The 22,635-nt window shown below is 38.2% G+C and overlaps 1 protein-coding gene across 11 annotated transcripts in view; it reads right to left on the reverse strand.

Annotated features, from left to right (window-relative positions):
* Positions 1–22,635, reverse strand: part of AKAP13 (A-kinase anchoring protein 13) — a 298,777-nt gene that overhangs the window by 207,187 nt on the left and 68,955 nt on the right. For all 11 annotated transcript variants that reach the window (XM_076004775.1, XM_076004777.1, XM_012774215.3 and 8 more), the window contains exon 2: positions 12,838–12,881. In XM_076004775.1, the coding sequence (XP_075860890.1) occupies positions 12,838–12,870 (33 nt within the window). In that variant the 5' untranslated portion in view covers positions 12,871–12,881. The remainder of the gene's footprint in view (positions 1–12,837; positions 12,882–22,635) is intronic.

The raw sequence follows: 22,635 nt of genomic DNA on the forward strand, positions 1-22,635 counted from the left end.
AAAGAGCTGGCAAACGGAGTTCAGTGCTGAAGGCAACCTCTAAATGTAGGTGTGATATAAGCAGCGGGCTTCAAATTACCAGGTCAAGAGAGGATGACATCAGTAAGAATAAGCAGAAAGAGCAAAGTTTTGAGTTCAGGTCCCTGCTTCACCTCTTCCCAGCTATGTCCCTTCATCTATAAAATGGTCTCACAAGTGTGAGGAGATAAAGGATATAAGTCACCTTGCAGGGAAGGTGTTCAGTAAAAGATAGTTGCCTTCTACACAAAAACGGAGGAACTCTCAACGCATGTGTATATGCATAACATGCAAGAAGAAGCCACAAAATACAATTTTTATATGCTTTCAAACTATGTCAAAGTAAAGGAGATGGAGCTCTTTAAAAACTATCTCTATTTAATGTTTTTATCCATCATTCATGCAATGTGTTTTATATGCCACCGCACTCTAAAGTTGTAGTAAAGACATAATTAATTGCTCTTCCTCAGCTTCAGGTAGCTCCTCCGAATTGATTGTTGATTGGTGCTACACCATTCTTCTGCTGCCTCTCACATGAAAGCCCTCCGTGGCCTTATCCGTGGCTCTCTGATGCTTTCAGTCATTCTACCAAAATCCAGGTTTGATCCAGCTGCTCAACCATGCCCAGACCCCATTCCCCTATTCCCGTGCTGTCCCAGTGAAGTAACAGGCTACCCCCTACTCTCTATTTCAGGTAAAACTTTCATCATGCCTGGTCAAAAGACCTCCAGTTGCTCTCCCCAATGTCATCCTGTGTAAAATCCCATATTTTTTGTATCAGTACTGGCCAAAACAATTTTCTGTAATGATAGCTATATTTTCTATCTGCACCGTCCAATACGGGAGCCACTAGCCACACGTGCCAACTGAGCACTATGTAATAGAAGAACTAAATTTTAAATTTTATCTCATTTTAATTAATGTAAATAGTCATGTGTGGCTAGTGACTACAGCATTGAACACAACAGTTCTATTGTTCTCATCTCCAGGTATCCTCCAATGTGAACTGTTTACCCTAGTCAAGCAAGGTTCCTCACCACCCTGATAATATTCCTCCATGTCTTACTCCAAAGACTGAATTTTCTCCACCCACTCTGTTGCTCTTCCATCTCTCCATAGCCTATGTATCTTGGCTGGTCAAGCGTCATCTTTTCTGAAGGCTTCCCAACCATTTCTGCCAGTATCTCATTCCTGTCCCTGCCATGAGCCATCACTGTCTGCACAGCTCACCTAGCACTTGAATAGGCATTGTCTGGGCTGTCATTTAACTACTCACGCATCTGAGCCCCTGACTCACCAGTAAAAGAACCTATTCCTCTAAGACCAGATCTCCCATTTAACTAACAGGTGCTTCATAAATACTTGTCTTGAATGAGTCAAAGGTATAGAACGTTTACATTTCAGTCTTCCCTGGACAGCAAGACTTCTCTTCACTAGTACCAAATGGAAATTTTAACCCCTTCCCTGTTTTTGTTTTCTTTATTTTATTTTTTTTACTTTTCATTAAATCTAATTAATCTTGGTTACTGTGGTTAACTATTCCCCTTCACTGTTAATTACCCCCTTCACTGTTAGTTTGGGAAACACAAAGTTACTGTAAAATAAGCCTGCAGACAGGCGCTGAGAAGTCTTTGACCTATGTACCTTTGTCTGTTCTGAAAATGCCAAAGAAAAATAAGAAAATACCACTCACAAATATAAAACCCATTCACTTCAAAGCAAGTTTCTGGAAACTGATTAAAAAGTCAAACAGAAGGAAACTGAAATTCTTGCTCTGTAAAACCATCAAAAGCTAGATTGAGGAACACTTGACTTCCTTTATTCCTTCTGGCACTAGTGACAAAGTGTCGTTACTTAAATACAGTTCTCAGATCTGGCTGGACAAGGCCACCAGTCTAGAAATGTTGGAGCAGACCCATCAGAAATGTATTGTTAAGGCAAGGGCAGGTAATCCATTTACGAGATCAGAAGGCTGATAAGGCTCTATGTAGGAGCAAAATGTAACTTAACAGCCAAGTGAGAAGCACAGCCAGGTTATTTCAGGTCCTGCTGTGGAAACACATTTCCTAGGAAGAACAATAAAACTGTGCCATTACCAAAGTGGTCCTCTTCCCTACATTGAGGCAACTGAAAACATTAAGTTGAGGTGACCTAAGTTCTGTAGCCCTTCAAATATTTGATTACTTATGTATTCTACACTTGTTCAGGAATAAATATTTTTTAACTGGATAAAAAAATTTAAAACCTCCTCCTCCCTCTCAGTAAAATGTCTCCACTCACACGCTCATCTTCTGGTATTGTTTGGGCTCTGCCGTCTGTTCTAATTAGCATGAACAGAGCACATTAATCCACTGCACAAAGTCCAAGTCTTCACGGAGGCTGGAAACCTAAGTCCAGAGTGAATAAGAATCCAATGTAGTGGCAAAAAATCACTCTCATCAAAGCTTTTTTCAAGATCTAAATGCAAGTCCAACAGATCCGATCTTCTGATTTACCTTCTTTAAGAGGGATTTGGAGGGGAAAAATGGGCTTTGGAGCCATTCATAGGATTTGAACCCTGTATCCACTGCAGCTGTGAAATCTTAAACAATTTAGTTACCCATTTGAACCCTCGCTTCCCTGGCTATAAAATGGAAATATTAACCAAACCATATATGTTTGTTGCGAAGACTAAACCAGGCAATGTGCATTAAGTGCTGACCATGGTACCTTGCCTAGCATTAAGTTCTCAACCAATAACAGCACCTTCACTTTTCCCTTTCTTGGGAAAACAGAGAACATCATCAAAAGAAATGGTCCCTACTCTAATAGAAATAGTTAAAATCACTACAGATTATTTTGTTTTGCACATTTTAAATAAAGAAAAGCAACCAGTGCCAGATATTCTTTCTTATGACGTTCCTCTATTGTCAGGATGTTTCTGCCTCTTCCCAGAACCAGCTACATGCAAAAACATTTGGTACTGAAAAATAAGAGGAAGGAGGACATAATAAACCAGATATAATGGGGTTCTGGAAATTTATTTTGTAATTGGGATGACTCTTCCCCTTGAAAATCTAATAAACGTGGGTTTTATCCCAAACATATGGCAGGTAATGATTATTATCCCATATATTACCTTGGAGGATGAGTTGGAACAGAATTTAGACCTCACATCAGAGTATCTCTCTGGCTTTAAAAAGTATTTAATTTGTAGGGTAAAAAATAAATGCCTTTTGGCTTTTCTAAGGGAGACCCTAGAGATGTGTTCAATAACTCAACAGACTATAAATCTTAGGGACACAAAAAAGCAAATGTATAACTGAAGAATCTGAGATAGGCACCCCAAATTTTCCCTCTTTAAATGTGTTCTTACAGTCGTTTTTATTAGTGAATCACTAGCATCCAATATAAAACATCTGGGTCAGTGTTAGGTACAACCATCCACTCTGGAGTTACAGCTGCACATATCATTAACCATAAAGTGTCCAATGCCCAGTGGAACACTTTGGAAATCAGTAAAGACCATTATTCTAATACAGAAAAGGCATCAAAGAACTGCAGGATCTGTACTTTATAAGAGAAATGTCTTACTGTTCCAGGGCTTTGACCTTACTCTCACTGCTCTGGAGCTAATAAATCACTCTCCTTTTCAGGAAGCTCTAAGATGAAGTATCTGACCACATACTTTATGGAGATGGCTATTAGTGACTTCCCTTACATCAAAAGTCACAATACACATTTTATTTTGATTACTACTTCTACTTAAGAGGGATTTCAAATAATAACTCTAAACTATTTTCCAGCGTCAATAGTCCACAAAGACACTGTAATCCTTACCTGTTCATTCCACCAAGAAAGGACCTCAATGCTGTCTTTTCAAATATTCCTCTCCTCTTCCAGTCTTCCAATTACTACATTTTTTTCTCCTGCTTAGCCCATTTATTCCAACTCTTATATCGTAACTTCTCTGTACATGTACTTTGAGTCACACTAAATTGGTGACTTGCCTTCTACACACTAGTTAGGTTAATCACTTACAGATTCTGCTACCTGATCAGATCTATCACAACCCCCTGGGAAACTGTAAGCAAATCACTCAATCTCTCTGTAGCTCAGTTTCCTCATTCTTCCAGATTGGGCTCAACCACTCCTAAAATACAATGATTCCTATGACTCATCAAATTTTTCACTAGCCCTGACCTCTCCCACAAAGTCCATTCCCATAGACAGGGCTGACTGCGGGGCATTCACTTGGGTATAAAGGCATGAGAGAACAGAGAAAGTGACTTTCTCTGACATACAAAGTATGGGATTCATCCAGCTCTCCTAATTCTTGATAGCTATTATCTCCTTGTTCCTTGCAGAGCCTCAGGCCTGGCCCAGCCAGATCTAGCCTGGGGCCTGTGATAAGAGACATTCAAAGACCCAGTCCTTCTCCTTTGGAAGTCTAAAAATCTTGCTTCCTTTTCAGCTGTTAGTCTGGGGGAGGATTTATTTACTGTTGCTAGTGTCTTGTTGCTAGGTTGCTAGATCCGGTAATGCTTAGTTTGTGGGGGTGGTGATAGGACCTATTTTGTTTGTTTTATAAATATCAACCTTTCCTTCGGGTGCGTGGCTTTTTCTTTTATCATCTGATAGCATCCCTCATCCCTTTCTCCTTCTGGGAAAAAAGGTATGCTTTTTATCTTCACAGTGAGAAGAGCTCTAGAACTAAAGGGTACACGCACTACGTTCATAAAAAATATTAGCCGTCACATGGTTTGCTTTAAATAAGTGGCTGAGATTATAAGTCCCATAAGAACTAAAGATAATAATTTGGGACTCAAGAGACATAGGCACTATTTCTAGCATGCTTTTTCAACTAGTTAAGTTAGTTACCTCACAGAATACATCTCTAGAATAAAACTATCAGACACATTCAGCTACACTTCATAGGGGTGCTATAAGGCTTCCTGCAATTGTGAGAAGGTTATACATGCACAATAAGCGTGCTTCTCACATTCATTTCCCTGTTAGCAACACCTCAGTCACAAAAATGATATGATTAACTATTTGGGGCCAACATAGGGTAAATTAATAAATGAAACCTGAAAAACAAACGAGCAACTTTAAGAAAGCCAGCTCTATTAAAAAGAAGTGAATTTCACCGAAATTTTAGTAGCTTTATATCTAAATTGTATTTTATTTACACACTTATGTAATGAGTGTTTACGGAATGCCTATTCTATCCCATGTTAAAAATGGCTGTTACAGCTCAGTGGAGAATTACATTTCATTTCATTTCATTTCTTTCTTTCTTTCTTTCTTTCTTTCTTTCTTTCTTTCTTTCTTTCTTTCTTTCTTTCTTTCTTTCTTTCTCTTTCTCTCTCTCTCTCTCTCTCTCTCTCTCCCTCCCTCCCTCCCCCCCTCCCTCTCTCTCTCTCTCTCTCTCTCTCTCTTTCTTTCTTTCTTTCTTTCTTTCTTTCTTTCTTTCTTTCTTTCTTTCTTTCTTTCTTTCTTTCTTTCTTTCTTCTTTCTCTCTCTCTCTTTTTCTTTCTTTTCTGATACAGGGTCTTGCTGTATTGCTGGAGCTAGAGTGCAGTGGTGTCATCATAGCTCACCACCTCAAACTCCTGGGTTCAAAAGATCATCCTTCTGTCTCAACTTCCAAAGTAGCTAGGACTATAGGCAGGTGCCACCATGTCCGGCTAAGTTTTTATTTGTTTGTTTTATTGTTGTTGTTGTTTTGTAGAGAAAAGGTCTTGCTATTGTCCAAGCTGGTCTCCAACTTCTAGGCTCAAATGATCCTCCCGCCTCAGCCTCCCAAACTGCTGAGATTACAGGTAAGAGCCACCATGCCCTGATGAGAATTACATTTCTTAATCATGTGTATTCACAGAAACAGAGGCAATGTTCTGTCCAAACCTCAAGCAATTTATTATTACTCACAATGAGCTCTGTATTGACAATGGCCCTTTCACCTATATTCAAGGGCATACCTTACAGAGAAGGGTGCTCCATATTAGGAAGATTCAATATGCAAAAAGTACTTCCAAACCAGATTCAACCATAGAGGGGAAAAGTGAATAACTACTCACACCATCTTCTTATAACGCCCAATTCTTCTGGAACAGATAAGTTATGTAAATTCAGTATCACCTTAACCAAGAGATCAAAGCTAATATCTGCATCTATCATATTAAGTGCTGTGAGATTCTTGTGCTTTATGGAACTGTTGTGGACTTGGTATTTGTAATAAGGCAGCTTGGTATACACAAGAAAGAAAATGGATTTGAGAGTCACAATCTCTTGGTAAAGCCCATCTTTGCCATCCCCTAGATGAACCATCTTGAGCTTATGTTTCCTCAATAAGATGAGGGTAACAATGTGACATCTTCCACCGCCATCACTCTCTATTTTCATAGAGCTTTTCTTCCTGATACATTTTCTTGTTTGAGTTGTCACCCGTCTCCTCTTTGTAATGTAAGTACCACAAGAACAGGGACATTCTGTTTTGTTCATGGCTAAATCTCCACCATCCAGAACAGGACTTGGCCCAGAGAAGGCAGCTGAATGAAAGAATGAATTCTGACTTTAGCCAAAAATTCACACCCAATCCTTGACTTCACTTTGCCTTCTCCACCACTAAACTAATTCCATCTATTCCTTTATCTTCTCAAGAGTTCATCTATTCTCACAGTCAGCAGTATCAACTTCTTAGAGATGACTCAAACTATCTTTACCTCGAAAGCAACTTCCTTGCTCCACAATTCCAAGCCCACATCTCCTGCTATCAACAGGACAACCCACGTGCCCTTTAATGTTTAAAGAACAGTCTTATCACCTCCTCCTTCTCTGTATCTGACAATAGCATCAGCTGTCACTCACTCAAATTCTCAATCAACTGTCATTCATTATTCTCTTTCACTTCCCATATCTAATAAAGCATTCAGTCTTGCTATGTCTTTTAAAATATTTCTTACATCTGCCACGTCTCCATTTTTACTCTCACTAAACTACTTAGGCCCTTATATGGAGAAGGATATTACTAAACTTGTCAGAGAGTTTAGCACTACCACTCAATAAAACTGAAGACACAATTCTTATAAACTCATCTAGCAGTAATTAATACCTTTGTGGAGGCTGTGAGAAACACCTGACCTAGTGATGTAACTAGCTTGCCTGACACAAAGGTTGTACTGGTGGCACCAGAGCTCACAGACAAGGAAACCAAGGCACAGCCATGTTTGAGTTACTGGTCTCCGAAGCTCCAGGCCAATGTCCTGTACATTCCACTGTGCACATTTCAACAAAAATAATTCATTAAAACAGCTTCATTCACACATTCAACAGTACTGCCACCTGTACAGTTTCCTGTTTGGAAACTTTCTTACATGTTTAACTACGTCAATTTATTCTGAATGCATCTTTATTCAAAGACTGATTAAAATATTTATTTGAGATCCAACCTAGTTTTCTTAACTTACAGATAAAAGTTCTCAGAATCCAGTGTTTTTCCTTATTTAGTAGCAGTTTTCTCTCTTCTGCTGATGGTATTCACTGCTAGCAGATCCCAAATATAAGCTAAAAGAAAAACTTCACAATCTTTCTGTTCTTTTGCTCATACTTCTCTAGGTACAGAAAACTGAAACCCTGTCCGATGGAATGTCATATAACAACAGCTACTTTTCTTCACCAAAACCACATAAATTCCTGCAACTGGACTCAGTTCATCAAGAAGCAAATATGCTGACATTCTCCTTTAAAAAAAGGGATAAGAAATTGTCCCATTTAGTATTACTGCTGATAGACACACTTGAAATCTGAAGTTTAAAGTAGTATTCCTCAGTAGAACCTTTCCAATTCAATTAAACATGTAATCATATACAAAGCACTTTACTAAGAACATTCCTCAGTACTGGGCCTTGCTTCCCTAACAGAATGAAACTTTTTCAAGCTTAAGGTTTACAGTGGTTTCTATGACTAAGTCTAGAAAACAAAGGTTCAAATCACAATTTTACCACCAATCAGCTGTGCCATCTTATCACAAAATCTTCAGACCGCATTCCCTTATCTCTAAAATGGAGAGGGGTAAGGAGTATATTATTACTATCTAAGGCCTTTATTAAGTCTAAAGTTCTAGTTTCTACAATGGCAAGATCAGAAAGCTACTAACTGATCTATCTGCGTCTACCCTCTCCTTCCCAATTATCCCTCACACTATCACTGGTTTTCCCAAACTGTGTTAGCTTCCTATTGTTGTTACACCTAATTCCCAAACTCAGTGGCTTAAAACAACACAAATTTATTATATTACAATTTCTGGAGGCATAAGTCTGCAATGACTCCTACTTGGCTAAACATCGAAGTATCAGCGGGGTTGCATTCCTTCTAGAGGCTCTAGATGGATCAAGTTTTCCTTTGCTTTTAACAGCTTCTAGAGGCTGTATTTGCTGGCTCATGGTCCCTTCCTCTATCTTCAAAGCCAGCAGTGAAGCATCTTCAAATCTCTCTCAGACTCAGACCCGACTCTCCTCACACAACCTCTCTCACTTAGAAGAACCCCTGGGATTACACTGGGCCCCCAGATAATTCAGGATTCCATCTCAAGAACCTTAACTTAAATCTGAAAAGTTCCTTCTGTCATGTAAGTTAAACATTCACAGGTTTTGGGGATTAAGAAGTAGACATATTTGGGGGAGCCATACTTCTGCCTATCACAACTACTTATTTACATCAGCTTGCTAATAGAAAGCCTTTAATAGCCAAAACCAGACAAAGACATCATAAGAAAACTATAGAATGTATCTCCTTTGTATAGACACACAAATCCTCAACAAAATACTAGCAAACCAAATCCAGCAACATATAAAAGGGATTATACACCATGACCAAATGGCATTTATCGCAGGAACTCAAGGCTGGTTTAACATTCAAAATTCAGTCAATGTAATATACAACCTTAATGGAATGAAAGAAAAAATTCACATGATCATCTCGACTGACACAGAAAAAAAATTAACAAAATCCAGTACCTTTTCATGATAAAAATAGTCAAACTGGGAATCGAAGGGAACTTCCTCAATCTGACAAAGAACACTTACAGAAAATCCACAGCTACCATGTTTCCCCGAAAATAAGACAGGATCTTACATTTATTTTTCCTCAAGAAGACACCCTAGGGCTTATTTTCAGGGGATGTGTTATTTTTTTTTAAGTATGGTACAACAATCTACATTTACTCAAATATAGTTAAGTTGTCTTCTTCTGGAACATCATCATAACTCTCCAAACCCTGAATTTCATCCTGAATTTCTTGCGACTCTTTCCTTTAGAACCACTGGCCCCAATCTCTCATGTCGATCAATGGAGCTCTCATGGGGCAGATGAGAAGGGCTGCTCGACTTCTTTACTGCTCCACGATGAAATGCATGGGTTGTGCAGATACGATGCATAGCCACGCCCATCACTAGGTCTTATTTTCAAGGTAGGGCTTATATTGCACAAATGCTTAGAAATCCTGCTAGGGCTTATTTTATGGGTAGGTCTTATTTTCAGGGAAACACAGTAACAGTAACAACATCATACTCAATGGTGAAAGCCTGAACTCTTTCTCTGTAAGATCAATAACAAGAGAAAGATATTTGCTCTCATCACTTCTATTCAAATCATTGTACTAGACAGTCTATCCAGAGCAATTAAGAAAAAATAATAATAAAAGACATCCAGATTGAAAAGGAATCTTCATTTTCAGTTGACATGATCTTGTCTACAGAAAATCCTAAGGAATCCACTAAAAAACTACTAGCAAACAAGCAAGCTAGGCTGTTAGCAAGGTTGTACTTTACAAGATCAATATATTATATAAAAATCAACTGTATTTCTACATACTAGCAAACAATAATCCAAAAATGAAATCTAGAAAAAAAACTAAATCATTTACAATAGCATCAAAATGAATAAAACACTTAAGAATAAGTTTCAAAACTACAAAACACTGTTGAAAGAAATCAAAGACAGTCTAAATGAAAGGAATAGAATTGAGAATCCAGAAATAATTCCTCACATTTATGACCAACTGACTTTCAACAAGGGTGCCCAAGACAATTCAACAGGGAAAGAACATTCTTTTTCAAGGGTCCTCAAACTTTTTAAACAGAGGGGCCAGTTCACTATCCCTCAGAGCGCTGGAGAGCCATCGGAGAGTGCGACGCACATTCCACACATGCGCACTGTGGGCCCGGGAAGAGTCGAGTGCAAAGCAGGACAGGCAGCAGCAGCAAAAAATGGGCCAGATAAATGTCCTTGGCGGGCTGCATGTGGCCCTCAGGCCACAGTTTGAGGACCCATGGTCAATTAATGGTGCTGATATAGCTAGATATCCAGATGCAAATGAAAAAAAAAACTGGATCCCTCCCTCCCTTACAATATACACAAAAATTAACCCTAGGATTATATACCTAAATAGGCTAAAACTATAAAATTCCTACATGAAAAGAGGAGTAAATCTCTGTGACCTTGAGTTAGGCAATGAATTATTCTTAGATATGATGCCAAAAGTATAAGCAATACAAGAAATAAATTGGACATTATCAAAATTGAACATTTTTTGTTTTTTTGATTCAAAGGACATGATTCAAGAAAGTGAAATGACAATTCCTAGAGTGGGAGAGAAATTTTGCAAATCACGTAGCTAACAAGGAGTGTGTGTTAAAAATATGAAAAGAACACTTATAACACAGTAAGGCAAATAACCCAATTTTAAAATGGGCAAGGGATTTCTCCAAAGATTTATCAATGGCCAATAAGCACATGAAAAGATGCTCGAAATCATTAGCCATTTTGGGGAAATGCAAAGTAAAACCACAGTGAGGTTTCACTTCATACCCACTACAATGGCTATAAATCAGAAAGTCAGATAACTTGTGTTGGAAAGAATATGGAAAAACTGAAGCCCTTATATATTGATGGTAGGAATATAAATTGGTGCAGGTGCAGCCACTGTCCCAAACAATTGGAAAACAGTTTGGCAATTTCTCAAAACGTTAAACATACAGTTATCATATGCCCAAGGAATTCTGCTCTTAGGGATGTGTGTGTGTATATATATACCCAAGAAAAATGAAAGCTCATGCCTACACCAAAACTTGATATTCACAGCAGCATTATTCATAATAGCCAAAAAGTGGAGACAACTCAAGCCTAATCAACTAATAGATAAAATGTAGCATACATTGGAATGTTATTCATTAATAAAAGGAACAAAATACTGATACATGCTCTAACATGGGTGAACAGTGAAAATATTATGCTAAGTGAAAAGAAGCCAGTCACAAAAGGTCACATATTGCGTGACTACATATATATATGAAGAATAGGCAAATCAATAAATACAGAAAGTAGATAAGTGGTTGCCATGGGTTGAGAGGAACAGGAAGTGGTGAGTGACTGCTAGTAGGTATGGCATTTCTTTGGGGGATGATAAAAATGTTCCGAATTTAAATAATAGTGATGATTGCACAGCTATATACATTAAAAACCCACTGTATCATATACTTTAATAGGGAGAATTTTATGGTGTGTGAATCATATCTCAATAGCCATTCAAAAAAGTCCACAGTACTCAGTTCACATGCAAAAACCACTGGTGAACATAATAACTTATCTCCAAGTAGTCTGAAAAGAAAGTACATAAAATATCTTATAACAAGAAATAGTTTTCCTTACATGCCACATTTAACATAAAAACCAACTACACAGAAGAGTTAAATGAATGTTCTATGTTGCAAAGATAAAAGACTATTATTAACATAGCATGCTGAAAAATAAATACATAAAAGGAACATCAACTTTAAAATAAGCACCATCCATGGCTCCTCAATGGGCAAAAAAAAAATCCCCACAACTTTAGTCTTCCCTCACACTGAGCTTCATCCATCATTTTAGACTTATCTCCCATTACTCCCCAGCACAATTTCAGGCAGGCCAGAGTCTTCCCTGCCCACCCTCCAGCTACTCATCCAACACCATGCTCACTGCTTCTGCTACCCCTACCATCTGCTTTCTGTCTTCAACAATTTCTGGAGGCTATTTGGCCAACCAAATGGTCCTTATTCTTCAAGGCTCAAGTCCTACCACAAAGAAATTTTTCTCATCCTCTCCAGAGTGTGGCAACCCAATATCCACTGGCCTCTCTACAACTCTAAGCGGACTCCTCATGAAACAGGTACTATTCACCATCCCAATTCAACTAATTCATTCTGACAATGATAAAAATGAAGAGTCGTGTATAGTTTATCTTTTGTGGCCTTGATTCAATCAAATGAATCATTTCATCAATCATTTCATCAATCAAAATGAATCATTTCATTCAATCCATTTCATCTCATAATTCCCTCGCTTTAGGGAGATGATGTATCAGCTTTCACCTAGAGTCCTAAAGAAGATAACAAACACTCTTACCAGTGACAGAGTGCCACCTAGTTGCAACACAGGGTAACTCACAATGGCAACAGAAGATTTCCACACTACTTTAAGCAGAAATGCACTGCAGGTAAAAATAAGAAGCCACTGTGCCATTTTGCAGGGCAACTTAATTGTTTCATATGTGCCTCCTATTGCCCTAAGTTACCTCACAAGTCTTACATATATTACTTACTCTTAGCCTAGTTCCATGCATATATTAATCATTTAGTATTCACTAAATCAAACAATTTCTGAAGGGTCTTACAACAATAAATTCATGTGTAGATGGTTAAAATTTTCCTTAATAATCTATCACATGAAAGGGTGAGTTTATTTCAATAAGTAAACAGCATAGATGAGTACAAGATAAAAAGAAATCTATGATTTACTCACATATAATGGAGCTTGCTGTGGATTAAGTTTCATGACCCAGGACACTGAAACAGAAATGGAAGAAATAAATGAGAATAAGATTAAAAGCTGTTGCCAAAAATACGAACATCAACTAAAGTCCCCACTTGTCAGCACAGCTCTGTGAGTACAATCCCATGTCTGAGGTTACTGTACACTCAGTTGTATATCGTATACTGAGATTTGGGAGAGAAGGGAGTCAAGGATTGCAGAATTCCTTGTATTCCAGACTCAGTCTTTTCAAGCAGGAAGAAAGATTTTTCCAATTGAAAAATAAAGACAAATGGCTTCACTGTGACAGAAGTTTCAACAATAAACAGGACATTTAAAGCAGTTACCAAAGCAAAATCATTGCATGTTCAGTCACACTTTTACATAATCCCCTAAACTCAGAAAATGCTGCTTCCCCAGGTACCTGCCCCAGTCTCACTAGGGACTTTGGAGGAAGGGTGGCAGAGGACCACTAGAGCTCTCTTCCTTGCTACCTGTCTCTCAGACAAGGGAGGCAACAGCTTGCCTCTAACAACTCAAAAGTCATGACCCTCCTCAAAATTAATAGCTGGGTTCCCTGTTATTTTCACTAAATGTATTCTTACAAAAATCTTGAGAACTTTAAAGAAGGTTCCCAGGATTGTAGAATACATTCCTGAACATTAAGAGTAGCATGCTCTTAAGGGTTAAACTTGGTGATTTGACCAGGCCTTCATCTAGCTAAAAAATCATGGTTCAGATCATAGACTTCAGAATGGCAGGTCCTTTGCCAAACATTCTCAATTTGAGTATAAGGTGATCTCATCCTCAAAATAGTCAGAGAAGAAAACCCAGGTAACTTAATTATACTTTGTCTAAGAAAGATTCTTACTCATAATAGGTAAATGAAGGTACATATAGGTAAATGAAGGCCAGCAATATAAACAACAGTATAAAAATGTCATTCATACATGAAAAGAAAAACAGATAAAATCCCATAGTATGTTTTATCAGATCACAAAAACCTCACTAACAATGAATTGAAATCTAAAAACTAGAGGTTATCAAAGACCAAACGTTTAGACTAAAAAGCAATGCCTTAATGTCCACGCTTAACTTAAACAATAGAACCCTCTCAATATTAAAATCCTCACAGATCTGCCACAGATCACAGATCTCCGTATGTCTCAGAGATCAGGATTCAACCAAAAAGCAGTTAACATACACTTAGTGGGGAAAAAAAATCTATACCAGCCACCTAAGCCCATCCCCATTCTCTGGCCCACCCCATACACTGTAACAGACCTCCTGGCTCAGGGTACTCTTCGCTTTCTGCCTGCCTTGATTTAACGACGCTGTACCCTTAGGTACTAAAATCACCTGCAGAAATCCACTGAACATCTGAGCTTGAGAAATGTAACAATAACCAACTCTTTTAGTAGAAAAATAAAAGTTGATTTCAAGTCCATCAGATTCAAATAGCAAGCAAGCATGAAAGGGAAAGACTGAAAGGCTTGAGTACTTTCTCAATGTATTAAATATCCATTTAATTTAAAATTAAGCTCATTGGTGTTATAATCAGCTTTCCAAGTCCTGTTCAGACTTGCTTGGGACAAAGGATTAAAAGAACCTATAAATTTATGAACCAATCTACCTTAACTAACTTCTGAAGTGTTCTTGTATCACTAGCAGAAGAAAAATCAGTAAAACTGATACAGGAATAAACACTTTGGATTTACATAAGGATTACAGAAATCCATAGAAACAAACTAGTGACTTAGCAGCCCCCTGATGTTTCACGATTTGCCAAGAAACTTAGAATGACTATGCCCAAGGACCACAAATATCAATTTACCTGAATGGTTTCCTCTGCATTTAATAAGATGGCCAGTGAAACTCAGATGGCTCTAAGGAAGGGCCAATTATCATCTGACCTGTTTAAAATTAAGAACTCATCTAAACATATTTCAAAGCCAGAACCCAGAGTTGCTCTGATATAAGGATTAAAAGAGGGATGACAAAGTGTCTGTTCTCCAGCACTGGTCAAAGGGACAGGCCATTGTTATGGTAGCAACACAGGCTGCTGAAAAGAATGAATCTGTCAAAAGTAATCAAAGTAATGACCCCAGAAGGCTCCAGAAAAGGACTGGTAAATTCAGGTTGTTTTTAGACTTCTTCATGCTGATACACAACAGCAAAGAGAAAAACTAACATTTATAGAGCTTTATATTTGATATTAGATTTAACCCCCATAAAAAATATACTATTTCTTCCATTTCACTGGTAAGAAAATTTAGTCTTTCAAAGATTATTTAACACCCAAGTCAAAAAAGTACAAGAGCCCAGTTTCAAACAGTTTGATGTCAAAATACATGCTCCCCCCCCCCACATATTTAAAGAGGTTCTCCTACTCTAAAAAGTGACTTGCCCCTCTACCTCTAGCCCTCATTCTACAAACTCTCCCTGACTTTAATTTAACTACCACTGTGTACCTACAATGTGCCAGGCACCTGGAGGGTACAGAAGGAAGAGATGAAAATTCCTACCTTCAAAGACCTTCTTTTAAGTTAACACAGATAAATAAAACACTGAAATAAATGACTTTCAGATAGCAATAAGTTATATAGACAAAAATAAAAGAGAAGAAGGAAATAAAATGAGACAGATACCACTTTAAGCAGGGTGCTGAGGGAAAGCCACCTTGAGAAGGTGACATTTATCCAAATATACAAAAGCAAGTATTAATAATATAGATTAACAGGTAAAAGGTGTTCTACTTAAACCTGCTACAACATTGAGAACTCAGAGTTCTGATGTAAATCCTTGCTGCATATAACGTGTTAACTCATTTTACACATTTAAACAAACTTGACTTGAAAACACCCTTCAATGAGAGTAAACACACTTAAAAAACAAACCTACATGCCAAGACCAATTGAAAGTCTTGGCTTTGTCAATAGATTTTTGGTCATGCCTTCCCAAAAGGAAAATTAAAGAAGAGCACTATATCCATCCAATGATTTCACCAAGGAATTTTAAGAGAGAAAAATCCTATAATTTCTTCCTCATCTAGCAACCAGTGAATGACTGAGCAAACTCACAAGTTCACGGGGGCTGCTTTCATGTAACTTAAGGACAATACATGACAGACACAGTGGGAGTATAAAGCTTGCCAAGTATTTGAAAGACTATGAAGAGGAAATATCAAAACTCAAAGACTTAAATGCTGTGATTTTAATTGTTCACCAAATTCACCACTCAGTAGTAAAACTAGCTAGAGTTGTAAGAAGTCATATATTTGAGGGGTGTGAAACAATAAGCAGAAATACAGCAAGTATTTTTACTCTTCCCACATTTCCACTTTATTTTATAATACTGAGGAGAAAATTTAATAGCTTGCTGCTGTAACACACTTTATGTCAAAACAAGACTCACCCAATTTTAATGCAATTGTCTCAATTATGTAAATTAACATTCTCCCTCAATGCCTACACATAACAAATCTCTTATAGTGCTGTTGATGAGAATAACAAAGACTGTGGCTACAGTCTCCTGAAGCACTTTAATATAGAGAGACTACCAGCCTTTTTGTTTACAGATTTGCAGTGGGGACACCATCATCGGAATTTACCAGGCCTAGGAGTACAACATTTACAAAGAGTAGCAATAGCAAAAGTTTCGGAATTTTTGAAATGCATGCTGCCTGCAAAGGCCGATGTAGACATTTAACTACTATACGGGACCACCACACAGAAACTCAGGCATGAAGCTGTATGGCTGTATGACTTGTCTGGGAAAAGCAGGGAACTGAAAGCACTTGCACCAGCCAATACACCTGAGCAAATGAATGTAAAACCTTAGGCTACTAAAAAGATTACACCTAAATTAAAATTGGTACCAAAGCAGTGGTCAACAGTTTCTGTAAAGGGCCAGAGAGCAAATATTTTAGGTTTTGCAGGTCATACGGTCTCTGTTAAACAATATGTAAGTGAATGGGTGTGGCTGTATTTCAATAAAACTTTATTTACAAAGAGAGACAGCATGCTAGAATAAGTCAGCAGGCAATAATGTACCAATCCCCAATCAAATACGAACAAAATGATAAAAAATACCAAAATAGCCAAAGAAGCAGAGTATGTCCCCATTTAATGGCTTTTTATGTCTCATAGATGTTTTAGCTAAAAAGCCACATCTCAATATAGGAAACTAACAGGATGCTGTACAATATTCTCTAGATAAGACATCAAATTAAATCCCGAATCTACTTACAGAATAACCATATTACCTTGAGCAAGTCATTTAACTTTTCTGAATCTCAGTCTTCTTATCTATAGAAAGAGTATAATAATGCTTGCCTACACTAAGAGGTTAGTAGAAGAATTAAGAAAGACAATCCTGGTAAAGTACTTAAGCACATTGCCAGGCACACAGTAGAGACCACTGCTTCTTCCTTCACAGAGTTCCTGGGTCTCAATGGAGACTAATCCCATATGAGATACTCTGAAATCCATAAATGGCTATGGCTTCAGGTACCCAGAGATGCCTTTCTGACAACTTCTTAAAATATCTTGGTGGGTAAGTTACAATTCTAAAATATAACACAATAACCACAGAAAAGAATCTGTAGGAACAGATACTGAAATGTTAACTGTACACATCTCTGGGGATTACAGGGAATTTTCATTCCTAAATAATGTTTCTTAATCATTAACTATTAAAACAACAGATACTACTTTTGTAATCAGGAAGAAAACATTACACACAGCACATCTGTTTTTAGTCTTCTCATTCAACTTATTAAAATGAAACTAGAAATGAATGAAAAAGATACTGTTTCCTAAATGTGCAAAACTGAAGAAATCTACAATCTTTACTAGAGGACCCTAGAACCAGTAAAGGAAAGACAATTAAAATAAGAATGTCTGCACCCATATGTATTAATATGTTAGCACAAATCAAACCCACTGTTCTTTAGCCATAACAACACATTATACTAGAAGACTTTAACAGGTGCTCCACTACTAATGACATGTCCCTGACAGGGGGGTGGAGAATCACAGGCCCAACACCACATCAGGTAATTATACTACAAACCGTAAGCTCTCTTGTACCTGTTAGCTTGGTGATCTCAGCTCATATCCTAAGGAACAGCTGTCCAAGCCTGACAAACCTATCACTTCAACTGACTGGTTTTTGACATTCTCAACAGGGAAGCTTCCAAATCCACATAAAGAGATGAGCAAGCCACCTGCCACATGTGCCCCTCGAACCAATAGGGAGAGAGCAGCCCACCTGCCACATGTGCCCCTAGTCCCAATAGGGAGAGGGCAGCTATAGGGGACTCAGCCAAGTGTGAATAGATGATTTTTACCTGCAGGATACTTTCATGGCAGATTGTGCTTCAAATGAATTTCCATGGCCTGGGATCGTGCTAAGACTAAGCTACAGTCGATGTTTCAAAACCCACAAAAATTCACTGTGAGAGTTAATGTGGAAATGACAATGCATGCTCTGGATTCTTGTACAAGAGTCAATGTTCAACTCTTCCTCAAGGAAAGTAACAGGATCCAAAGACTCTTTCCTTCATTCCTAAGGATCCTGGGCTGGTGGCTATAAACTTGTTATGCATTAGTTGGGAAGGCTGGGGGTGGGTGCAGGGAATTCTGAACAATAGAAAAGACAAGGCTTTTCCTGTGGAAGATACCAAATTCTACAAAAAAATCTAAAATACCACAAGGACCAAATATATTTCCTGAATAAGGGACTGAAGAATTCTTACAAGAGCCTTCTGAATGCTTTACTTCTGTTTACTACAGCCGCATTAACTAATAATTGAGCAGTTAGCTTTGATTACCAGTTAGCAGTGATTCTCAAAACTTAGTGCACATGAGTTTTAGCTGAAGGCCTTGTTAAATAATGCAGATTCTTGCTCCCAGCACCACCAGACAGAGTCCAAATCAGGAGACTAGCCACCAGAAAAAAGCAAAGCACTGATCACAAATTGGGGGCCAGGGGAAGCATCCAAAACAGGTAGGCAGGACATGAAGGAAATGAAGAGTCCCAACACAGGGTAATACTGAACAGTAAAACAAAGGAGCATAGCAAGTTAAAACAAAACACACTAACACCTACATGACATTCACTCATTTAACTTTATTAATGCTGGATTACCAGTAGGCACAATAATCCTGAGTTTAGGACAAACACACACAAACAGAAAAAAATCAAAGTAATTATCATGGAATTAAAAAATCAGAACTCTTACCACAATAATAAACTAATAAAAATAATTTAAAACAGCTAAAGAAATTAAATTTCATTTAAAAAAATCAGAACTCTGATATCACTGTATTCATCTTAGAGTTCACTCTGAAATTCATATGGAAAAGCACACCATAATCTTTTCAGTGCTTAGGGCTTCCTTTTCTTTACATATGTTTATAATTATATGCCTAGCACATAAAGAGTCAATAATCATAGATAATCATCTCATATTTCTGAGCCCCTAGAATATTCCACGTACTAAGCTACTTACTGAGCTTTAGTGATAAATAATACATGATCCCTACCAATTTAGTACTAAAAGAAACATATACATGTAAGCAGATAATTATATTACAGTATGATAAGTGCAATAATAAAAATGTTCTAAGGATCAGGAAGGAGCAATAAACTCCAAAAGGCGGGGGGCCCAGACAGAGCAAACCAAGAGGCAAGTTTCACCAAGTGGACAGAGGAGAAACAGCACAGAGCAGAATGCACAGCATGTACAAGACATGACAGCACAGTGAGTTGCTGAGAACTATACAAAGGAATGAGAAGCGCAAGCAGCAGGTGATGGGAAGGGAGTCGGAGCGGCGCTCATGCCAATGCACATGTGACAAAGCTGCCCAGCCTTAGAAGCTGAGGGAGGGGAGAGAAGAAATATACAAACGACCGTGACACAGTTCTACACTAAAGACATTACAGCCATATGGAGAGGAAAAAATAACTAAATGTATTGCAGCTAAGAAAAAAAAAAAAAAAGAATTTATTTTATAATGGCCATGGTGTCAATAAATCTCTTCCTTTTTATCTTCGTTTTTCTTTTTTCAGTTCAGTTCAAATTTCTGTTCATTCACAACTGCAGGTTCAAAGATCTCACAAAAAGTAGCACTGGAGAAAGTTTTTATTTGTGTAACCTAAACTCAAACCCAACAGAGCAAGTATCTGCTGGGGGTCACAGCCACTAGGGCCAGGCCAGACCCCCACTATGGCTTCCCAGAGGTGCAGCAAGCAAAGGCTGGCTTCTCAACTGGAGTCCTCATCCCAATCCCTAGCCAAATCCCATCTGTCATAAGATCTTATAAGTAGAAGGGGTCTCGGAAGCAGCCCAGATTGATCCTGCTTCCCAAGGAGGACTCATTGCCAAATGCCTGCCTCTGCTTGTAGACTTAAGCACTAGGGCCTTATCACCCTGAGAAAATCTTTCTACGCACCTCTGACTCAACCTTCCCAAAACGCTATTTTCATTCTGTAGCACCCCCTCTGCCTACACAGGAGTAAGCAATCTTTTACAAGGGTCTTATGTGACACCAACCCCTTCTCTTTAGGGAGAGTTCTAGGGCATGACACTAAAATACTAACCTACCCATGACTTAAGAAAGGGAGAGAAACATACAAAAATAAAATGTGATCACAATTTTGAGGACACGTTTAACCCAGCTTAGTTATTCTAGAGTTTCCAACCTCCAGGGCTTAAAAGTGGAGCCCTGCATCCTGGGACCCATATGCCTAGACGTGCATCCACAGACACACGCAGCCAGCTCAGTAATTAAGCTCACTACATTTCCTCTGTAAAAAATTAAATATATTTGTTTTACACCAACCATAGATAAGCCACTTTGATAACTAATGGATATTAAAGGAAGGGATGATTGCAGAGTCCTCATCTAAATCAAAGACAACCTTCCAGTACTTAAGAATTCTTTAACAACCTCTAATAAAAGAATGTGGAGATAAAAATGAGAACAGCAATAAATTCAGAGACGGAGACAAAAAGACTTAGATTTGAGTTGTAACTGGCTGTACTATCTTGGACAAGTTACTTAATTGCCAAGCTGTATTTTCCTCACTGTAAAACAGATAAATAAGAATAAAAGATGTATTTAAAATGTTTAACACAGTGGTAGGCAATAAGAAAATACTCAAATTAAGTTCCTGTTCTTATTGCCTGGTATGAATTACATAACAGATAGCCTTTCAGCACTAACCTCACATCACATTCAACTCCCAAGTCTCCTGGACCATCCTAATCACTGTGATGACCCCAAATTCTACATCAAGGGTAATGCTGAAGAAAATTTAGATCCCAACAGATATGGTGACCTATTAAATATACTATTTATTATTGGTGAGCTCTCAAAAGCCAACCATGCTCCCTCCACTATCCCTCTGGTGCCTATGAATAGTGTTCAGGGTCCCCCATTATCTGTGTGCAGCCTTATTTAGGACTCCCTTCCCCCGCCCCAAACCTTCCTTCCATCCAGTACCTACACTCACCATCTGCATGCACCATGCTCAGTCCAGTCCTCATGTCTTTACTCATGCTGATGCCCTCCACCCTTACTGATTCTGACGAAAGGATTATTGCTGATAATATAACTGACAGCAACAAGTCATATGCTGTCGTTTACTGTCTTCTTTTTCATTTTTATGCTTGACTTCTCTTCCCAAGTTGTTTATTCTAGTCTACTGTATTGTGGACTTCTATAGCACCCCTCCACACAACTACTGCGCATGTCATAGCATCTGGCATGGTGCTGAGCCCACAATAAATACTAAAGAAATATTTGTTTGACTTGAACATCAGAGACAGAGAAATTAATCAGCAGTTTTTCTGCACCATAATTTGATAGCAAAGGATACATAGCTATAGCTGTCAGTACAAAAATCAACCTATCAAAATAAAAATGTCTAAGATCAGTCTAGCCCCAGAAGGTTAATCTAGTAGCTCATTAAAGACACTATGTATGAATACTGCCAAGTGTTAAGAAATCCAGCCTGAAGCAATTTGCTTAATCTGCCAGATAATAGGGATCACAGTGGAAGAATTCAGCATCAACTAACTAAACAAGCTCAAAGCTAAGGGGAGGACAAAGAGTTACTTAACACTATACTTAGAGACCCACATGATGGTTGGTACCTCTGGAAAGAGGAACATATGTACATGTTATTTCAATTCTCTTTTAGTGTTTAACACAGGCTGTGGTTTCCTGCAAAAATGGTTTCTGCTGTTCTGCAAAGATCTATATGGACAAGAAAACTCCCAACAGCTATTCCACAGGTGAGAATTTTGCCACCAGCTGTATCCTGTTATCCAGTGGAAACGGAACTATAAGCTGCCAGGAGGTCCAGAGAGCAAGACCATATAAATTCATTAAGTGCTGACACTCTTATTCCTGTGGTAATAAGAATAAACTTGAAATTGAGAAAAATTCATACACAGCTGGGCTTTATGTAAATTAACTTCAGCAGGGGTTAAAATAGATATCCGGTAAAAGAATCTGCCAAATTCAAGCCTTTATACTTCCTTCATTCTCCCCAGCCTCTATCAACCAAAAAACAAGCAGCCCAGTGGGCTAAACCAATTATAAGCCACCTGGAAAGACTAAATATAGGCAAGAAGGTTCTCACACAGATGTGACTGGGCTGGATGACCTTACCTAGACAAATCACAGGGCTTAAGAATAATTTTCTTGGACACATTGTGTGACAAAAGCACTATCAGATGACTTGTTCAAGTGGCAGGCAGAAGTCGTCAAAAAATGT

The sequence above is a fragment of the Microcebus murinus genome, chromosome 7, assembly GCF_040939455.1.
Source record: "Microcebus murinus isolate Inina chromosome 7, M.murinus_Inina_mat1.0, whole genome shotgun sequence".
NCBI classification, from domain to species: Eukaryota; Metazoa; Chordata; class Mammalia; order Primates; family Cheirogaleidae; genus Microcebus; species Microcebus murinus.